Raw genomic sequence first — 8,838 nt, 5'->3', positions numbered from 1 at the left:
AGACAGACATAAGAGCGCTTTTGTTCTGGCTAAGGGACTGGGAACAGGAAGACTGAACGAAAGAAATCTTGACTCTGTACCTGCTGGGAGTTTTGAGCGCTGTGACAGTCTCCGTGAACATTCGGTGGCCTCCAGGGAGAGGAAAGGAGGCGGTGAAGAGCATCAAGAAGGTTTATTTCTGTATAGATATTTATAATTCTGAGCTGTCCTTCTGTGGTCTTGATTTAGATGCTCTTATTGATTTTAATGATCTTTTGCAGAGGCCTGTGGAACGCTGTCATTTCTCAACTGGCTCGTTCTTTCTTAAAGCGATAGACCAAAAATGAAAATTCGGTCAGTAACTCACCCTCATGTTCTTTCAAACTGTGCAAAAGAACATGCACTGCAGAATGTGCAGAGTGCTTTTTCTAATGTTAGGCACTACAAAAGTGGTCCATAAGATTAATTTGCTATATTCAAAGTCTTCTGAAGCCCTACTGTAACCGTGTGAGGAACAGACCAATATTATATTTACTCATCCTCATGTCGTTCCAAACCTGTGTAACTTACTTTCTTCTGTGGAACACAAAAGATGATATTTTGAAGAACATTTCTCAAAATAACTCCTTTTGTGTTTCACAGGAAAAAAAAAAGTAATTCAGGTTTGGATTGGAAAGACATTGTTATTCGTTTAAAATCAAACCTCCCTCGACATGACAAACCAATGACGTCCAACTTGACACGTGTCATATTTGAAACAAACACAACTTTAATTTGTCTATTGTAGTCAACATATGGGTTCAGTGTACTTGGAATGCTGTGCATGTGTCATATGGACCACTTTACAATTTTCCTAGACAGGTTTGTCGTCATTATGGAAAAAGCACTCTTGACATTCTTCAAAACGTTTCTGGCTAGATAGAAAATCATACAGGTTTAAAAGCAAATGATGACAGTATTTTCATTTTTGGATGAAATAACCCTTTAAGAAGCTCTTACCTTCCTTCAGTGTGTAGAACATGAACATACACTGAATAGTGTTTTCAGCTTGAGAGCACTAAAACCTTGTCATTTTTAACAGATTTCAAGGTGTCAGTTTGAGATATGAATTATATGTATTTCCACCAACCAGGATGTGCCCTGAATCTCCCAGCTTTGGTTGGCCAGATGGGTGTTCCCTGTACCAGTAATAACTCGGCATCTCTTTCTTTCTCTAGCGCTAATTGTATTCCAGGGGAAATTAAAATCCCTCATGCCATATTTCCCTCACAACACTTCTCTTAAAATCCTTTCTAAAGCTTTGAAATGCTCATCCATCAGTAATTGTGTGCAGGAGCGTTTTTAATGTCATGAGTGTTTGATGTGGTTGCAGAGCAACTTAATAGAGTCTGTTATGTAACTTTTAATTACAGTCATGTTAGTCTTGATTGAGCTCGGGCCAGAGTGACCTGTAACTCGGGCAGTGACGGGATGTAATTATCCTGCATTCAGCTCAATGTATACGGACGGCACCTGGCCGGCTGTGATTGTAAATAAATGTAGACTTTGCTTTGTGCATATTTAATTGTAAACAGAGAGCTTAACTGATAATGACTGGCGTTTTGTTAGATAAGACTGTTACAGTACACTTTTAATTAAGATGAAAACAACCTCTATTCATCCGTTTACCATAAACGTCATTGTTGCTAATATATAAATATATGCATATATGTACAAATAAATGGGAAAACTGGAATAAAAAAAAAAAAGACATGAATTAATTTCATTCAGGTGTTGCATTATTCAGGTAGATTAAGTGAAACTGACAGATAAAAGGACAATAACCTTCTGAAGGGTTCCCCCATCCCTCTCAGTTAGGGGCCTGTGAGATGTTTTTGTATTAAAGATTAATCATTTGAAAACAGAAGTCCATAACTCAATAGGTTAAAGAGCACTGCCATCTATTGGGGATGAGGAAAAAAACATGAGAAGAAACTCCACATTATACATTCGCATTGATTTATTGTACCGTATTAACTGATCCGATCCCACTTGGACCAAGACACACACCAGGACGACAGAAGAAGGGCATGTTCAGAAGTGCAGGATACAGGGTGCAGGGGGTTTGGGTTTTACAGCATCTTTGTGTTCCACTGACACTAATGTACCACGCTTAACACAAATCCCACTAGAGTCCAAGAAATCCCGGATTCACTGGCCCGTGGTGGGAAATGTGCTCTGAGGTTGTTGTATATTTACATTAAATAAGATTAAATTAGGTTACAAAAATAGACGCAGCCCGAACTTGGACTTTTGGGTTGGGGTGGGGCTGTTAGGAGAAGAGGATGCTGGGTAAGACTAATGAATATGTTGTAAACGTGGTTGAGATGGCTGCCCTTTCATACTGAACAAAGACCGAACAGCTGTGCTAACATTAATCAAAGTGAGACAAATTCCAGCATATCTGTTTAAAAAGGGAACCTTCTACAAACAGACTGACTTTCTCGTCCTGCTGAAGGAACCAGTGAGGGTGGAAGAACAGGAACGCGCGTTCCCAGCACTCCTCAGGACTTCTCTGAGGCCAGAGCACAGTCGAAGGAGGTGGACAGGACTTTACAGATGGCCTGGGCTTGTTCCTGCAGAGCACAAAAATGATGTGTTAAAGCTACAGAATGTAGCAGAGTTTTCAATGTTCACAACCATTCAAAAGTTTGCGGACAGTAAGGATTTTTTTTGAAAGAGAAATTAATACTTTTATTCAGCAAGGATGCATTAAACTGATCAACAGTGACAGTGAAGACGTGTACAAAAGATTTCGATTTCAAATAAATGTTCTTTTGAACTTTCTATCCATCAAAGAATCCTGAAAAAAGTATCATAAAAAATATTAAAGCTAGGGTAGGGTGACACTTTTTGTTATACTGGTTGAAACTCTCTTCACATCCTGATAGCAATCAATAATAGAAGTGGTCTATTAAAAGATGTCTTCTAGGGAAGTCTCAGGACCAATAAATGTTCGGTCCGAATGCAGTGTTTGGATCTCCTACCTACCAACCTATGTATTTCCATACCTCAACAGAGAGTTGTAGACACAGTCACTGACCGCCTCAAACAAACAGCAGCCGCATTTAACAGTTCCTCCTGAACCAAAATAACGAGCTTATGCTGCGTTCACGCCGTGTCATGTGTTTTGGAGGAGTTATGGCTTTGGAGACGCTCTGAAGGGTGCTTTTTTTAAAGCTCCCTGAAATTGTCTACCCAAGCTTTGAGCAGCATAACAGTTTTCAACATTGATAATAAGAAATGTTTCTTGAGCATTAATTCAGCATATTAAATTATTTCTGAAGGATCATGTGACACTGGAGTAATGATGCTGAAAATTCAGCTTTGCATCACAGGAATGAATTTTAAATAAAGCTTTTTGTTCTAAATGATGGTTCCTTCAATTTAAAATAAAATTACATTTTCAAGCCATTTTAGAGCAAATACATAAATAATGAAATACTAAATATTTCTGCTACATCATCAGGGGTCTCATTTATAAAGCGTGTGTACGCACAAAACGGGGCTGGAAACGTACGTACGGCGTATCTAAAACCGTAAATCTTCATTATAATCATAAATACAGTGTTCTGTGAAATATGTTCACAATAACAGTTTAAATAAATAAAACTATGTTTTACTTCTGATATAAACATTTAGATTAAATATGCCATTCTGATGAATGGAGTTAGACACTTAAATTACATGAAATCATTACTGAGAAGTTACAACATTTTTTTATATTCAATGACTAGAAATATTTGTTGTGGATGCAATGCTTTCAAACACTTTCCCTCTGTCATGCTGTGTTTTAATGTGTTAACTACAGAGATAATTGCTTATGATAATAGCAGATTGTCTGAGAAAATAGTTTCGTGCAAATAATGCACTACAAGGTCTATCTGTTTCCATTAAAAATATAAATCAATTAAAAATACTCTTTGGCCAGTGGAAAAGATTGAGAAAAACTTTCTCTGAAATGTATTTTACACTATTTGATTTATTTATTCAAAAACAAGGCAAGGATATAGGCTACTAAATTATTTTTTATTAATGTAACTAATGTGACGGCACATCCGTATTTCATATTTTCCAAATGTCTTGTACCGTTAAACATGTTATCACGTGGATGAATAATCATATGCAAATGATATGCAGTAAGGATATGCATAGTAAAACTAGGCGTTGTAAGCTCCATATATGGTTGTTTCGGGGAGGAGACGCAAGTGCGCACATTCTTCCGCTGACTGGGATTTATAAAGTGAATTCTGCGCAGGTTCTGGCGTACGCACGGTTGTATAAGTCAGAATATTTGTTTGCGTACGCATTTTTGGCTTTCGGACGCACGTACACTTTTAGTAAGGATTCTACGCACAGTTTTATAAATGAGACCCCAGATCTTTATATGCTCTCAGAAACACTTCCTGTATCCAGGTCTTACCGCATTGCTGCACTGATACACCCAGATGCTGCAGTCATGTTGCTTGGTATCAGTGGTCTTCAGTGCGAGCAGGTTCTTTCCAGCACCCAGACCATCATCATAGCAAAGCATACGCACAATCAGGTAGAGCGGGTGACGGTGAAGCACATCCTGAGAAGAGAAAGAATCGATAACAAATCAGATACCCAGCCATGACATTACACTGAAATCCTGTATTTCATCGTGGTGTAGATAGATGTTTCGGTTTCAAGACATGCAGTTCCACATTATTTTGTGAACGTGAATTTCAAGCTTCTCTCAACATGCTCGTTTATTTCGTGTAAAAAGAAAAGAAGCCAAATATCTCATAGTTAACAATGACATTGAGTCGACTCACACACTGGTCTAATGAAGCCACTTTAACTCCATACTTGGACACTCCCAGAATCATTTCCTCATCTCCAGGCACAAATGGCAGTTTTCCATCTTGCTTTAAAGTGAATACATGAGATTAGGTTTTTAAACAGCTTCAGACAACATTTATTTAAAAAAATTTTAAATACAGTTCGCTAGATTAGAGGTCTGAGAAGATTTCTGAGAAACACTGTTGAAAGTGGATCAGACCGAGCGCCACAACAAAATTGTAGCCAATCAGCAGTGGGGGGCGTGCCCACTCGTGATGAGAGAGTGCGCAAGAGGGAGATTTGAGTGTAAAAATAGAGATTGCAAAAGAGAAAAGGCCAGAGGAACATCACTGGAAATAGAAGGCAAGAGATCAGGCAAGAGTTGTAGGACCTGCGGTAATATTGGAAAAGCTTTCCAGCACAGGAAAGACCTAAGGCCTGAAAATTGATGCCAAGGATGCATTTTTTTTCAGCTCCATACGTAGAACAACATTGGTTTTGCTATTTTTCACAGAACCAAGATATGCTGTTGTAATGTAAACTACAGTAACAAGAGTGTCATTGTTTATCTGAAGCTGGTGTGCTGCTGGTGACTATCAACATACTCTTGCTTGTACATAGTCTTGTGTACTGTATTCATTTTTTGTTCTTCCTTGTCGTTCGTTCGTCATCTTTGCTTTATTTCTTCGTAAATACTTATTTTGCTTTGCTTCAGCTGGAATAAAGAGACCTCCACTCTTGCATTGAGTGTTTGGGCATTTTGGGGGCGGAGCAATGAAGGGAGGGGCCTGTTTGTTTGGGTTGATTTCAAATATCAACAGTGTTTCTCAGAAATCGCTCACTGCACCTTTAAGGGGGTTACATCTTCCCCTTCTGTAGATCCTTACCTGAGCTGCATCGATGAAGTTGATCAGGTCTAGAGGCTCCTGGAGGGTTTTGCTCATCTTAAACTGCAGCTTCTCGATGGCTCCCACATACTTGACTCTGAACTCAGCACACGTGTCAGACACAGCGTTACCTGAAGGGTCAACAAGGTCAGGAACTCTTACGGAGTCAAAAATATACACGCATGCGTTTCCACAGGTTTCATTGAGGACTAACCTGAGCTCTTGGTGGAGTCTGTATCAAGACTGGCGACTGTGCTTGACCTAGACAGGCCTCCCAAACTGGAATCTACTGACTGTAAAAAGGGAAATTACAGTTTATAATGAACTTTGTGGAATACAGAAGTCAGCAGACAGAATTGGTGAATCCAAATTCACTCTTTTATAAATTATTAGGTCTGAAATCATAGCATATTGTACTTTTTTAATAAGGATGAATCCATGCATGCCTTGTGAGCTATTACTGGCCAAGACCTCTTTCACTGCACTCTCCGTTATGAAGGTGCCATTTTATTATATTGTAGTACAGGCATACTGGGTCAATTCATACTTACTGCATTAGTTATGCTAAATGACATACTTTATGTGCTTTCTACTAGGTATAGAAAGCACATACAGTAATGTGCACATGGAGATTCAGCCAACATTTAGTTTATGACGCGTGTACTTGATTACTTTTGGTGAACTGACCTTGCTTTTAGTGCTGATCTCACTGCTCTGGGAGCTGCTGCTGCTGTGGCGCTTCTTGACCTTTCGAAACATCCTTCACCATGACGCCAGTGCTGCAGTTCTCCAGCTTACCAGCAGATGGCAGCAGAGTCTGAGGAGATTTATCAGCTTTAGCACCATTTAAAGGTAGACTAAGCAGTTTTACACTTTCAAAATAAACAAAATTTAAATATTGGGTCAAAACATCATCAATCCTTGTTCCAAAACGTGAGAGGAGAGTCTGCTGGCAAAAAGAGAACATGACAGAACTCGTAATAAAACGAGAATCAACATTGGCCTGGCTTTTCGGAGATGGCGAGAACTGAGGGATTTGAAACATTGTAAAAGCAACGCGGAGATGCTGTTTTTATTACTCAACAGGTCAGAGTAAGGTATTTTATTAAACAAGATAAATTGCTATATGTAGCTCTCTAACAGAGTTCAAGCATTGTAAAGCATTATCTATTGTGAAGGGTTGTTGTAGCGCTGTGCTGCTATTTTCAATGAAGTGTCTATTAATGGGTATAACTACAGTAATGTCTTATGCTAGTTAGCCTGAGTTCTTTCAATCTAAACTGGTTATCTCTCTTAAACCTAGTAGTAAATGTTTTATGAGTAGTGGGATAATCTCTAATTTCTCTATGAGGAAGAATCATATTCATCTGCACAAGCACAACCAAAACAATGTCCTTCCACAAAATGCATGTAGTTTTGTTATATATAAAAAAAAATAGTTACATAGTGTACATTTAAATTAATCAAAATCACACCCATTGTTGTTTCCTGTAAAGCTGGTACTAATATTTAAAGAATGTGCACCCAATGGTGTACAAATGACTCTAACACTGAAGATAACGTGCAATATGTAGCCAATAAAATATTTTAGAGACTATAATTAGAATTAAACAGAGAAATAAAGATAAACCACAAAATATTTTAATGACTTTTAAGGCCTTGAAATCAAAAAATGATTTTTGATAAAAAATAATTCTCATTATTTGGTAATGGAACTAGATTTGAGACATTTATCTAAACAAAGAAACATACAAGCACATTAATTTATAATGATGTAATTTACTTATTAAAATATATATTTTTATTTATTCACAGGTAATATTTGACCCTTATTTAAAGAACCATTTATGACCCTTTACCTTTGGATTTTCAGCATGTTATGTAGCTTTAAACATATTTATATATATTTTATATCTATGGACTAAATTGACATCAATATCTATATTTGTACATAGTATTTTCTAGAGTTTTATACATATAATAAAAATTTTGATACAGATATAGGAACGTTTTCTGGCTAAAATGTCGTTATATTGTTTAATTATAACGTGAAGGTGTTGATAAGTTTGATTCATCCCAATGAATCAGTTCAAAAATGTCCATTTAAATTAATCGTTTTATGATATGCACACTCAAGACTGACTTCGAACCAAATAACTATGAGTCAAGAGTGTAAATTAAGTGCCGTTTCAGCGTAATGAACAATTAACAAGGTTCCTTACGTATTATTTCTGTTCAGATACACTTATTACGCTACATATCAATAGTGCCTTTATACGAGTTTAAGAAGCAGCTTGGACAAACATGTTCTTGGGGTTCGAGATGAGCCCACGCCCCTATAAAACAATGGTGCCAAACTTTGGGTAACTTTCTATGAATCTACAGAGAGGCGCTCGGCTCGCGCACTAGCTCGTGGTGTGTGATTACTAGTAGGCACGAGCTCTCCGCGGGCACATTGTTAATGAAAACCCCTTGGAAAATAACGGAAACCCGTTGCTAGGATAAACATTGAGCAGCACCCCTGACCCACGTCTAACTTGACTAATGCAAACGCAAAGGGCTGTTATTTGGTCGTTTATTGGCATTTCTATACATAACTATGAATAATATGAACTTGGTAAACAAGCACACTGGGCATACCTCTATTTTGAGCTCACTATGCAGCAGTGTAGGGCTGTAATAATTATTAATATGGTTCATCAAAGCGGCGGTCGGTAGCTCTCTCTCTCTCTCTGCTTTGGCGAGACGTGCGTTGACACTTTACTTCCTGTACGGCTCCACCCTGCACCTCTTAAAGGGGACGCACGCTAATAGGTGGCTAAGTTTGGAATGGAATATCAACTTACTTCTAACGTTACTTACTAAAAATACTGCACATACTAATATTTTTAAGTAGCAAGTGGCTAATGAATTAAGAATGGACAGAACATCAGCTTACTAACTATAAGCTGTATTAATTAATACATTAATTAATTTATTCATTCATAAATTCGTAGGCGGCTACGTTTAGAATGGACGGAATATGACAGTAGTAACTGTAAGCTGTATTATTATTTACTTATTAAACAGTAAGCAGTTGTTCTGAAGACAGCTATCGGCTCGTGTGTCTTTGAAAGCAGTCACGCGC

The 8,838-nt window shown here is 37.8% G+C and overlaps 1 protein-coding gene across 1 annotated transcript; it reads right to left on the bottom strand.

Annotated features, from left to right (window-relative positions):
* Positions 1 to 1,960: 1,960 nt before the first annotated feature.
* Positions 1,961 to 8,504, bottom strand: itgb1bp1 (integrin beta 1 binding protein 1). The gene is made up of 7 exons (XM_056245626.1): positions 8,352 to 8,504; positions 6,399 to 6,528; positions 5,926 to 6,004; positions 5,712 to 5,842; positions 4,818 to 4,910; positions 4,442 to 4,591; positions 1,961 to 2,594 (listed from the first exon to the last, which is right to left on the bottom strand). Exons 2-7 carry the CDS (start codon positions 6,468 to 6,470, stop codon positions 2,523 to 2,525), a joined length of 597 nt encoding a protein of 198 aa, XP_056101601.1. The 5' UTR covers positions 6,471 to 6,528; positions 8,352 to 8,504; the 3' UTR covers positions 1,961 to 2,522.
* Between the last annotated feature and the right edge of the window lie 334 nt (positions 8,505 to 8,838).

The sequence above is a fragment of the Rhinichthys klamathensis genome, unplaced genomic scaffold (assembly GCF_029890125.1).
Source record: "Rhinichthys klamathensis goyatoka isolate OS25496 unplaced genomic scaffold, OSU_Roscu_1.1 h1tg000032l_1, whole genome shotgun sequence".
NCBI classification, from domain to species: domain Eukaryota; kingdom Metazoa; phylum Chordata; class Actinopteri; order Cypriniformes; family Leuciscidae; genus Rhinichthys; species Rhinichthys klamathensis.
Note: the sequence above shows the minus strand (reverse complement) of the source record. Positions and strands in the feature narration are given on the sequence as shown.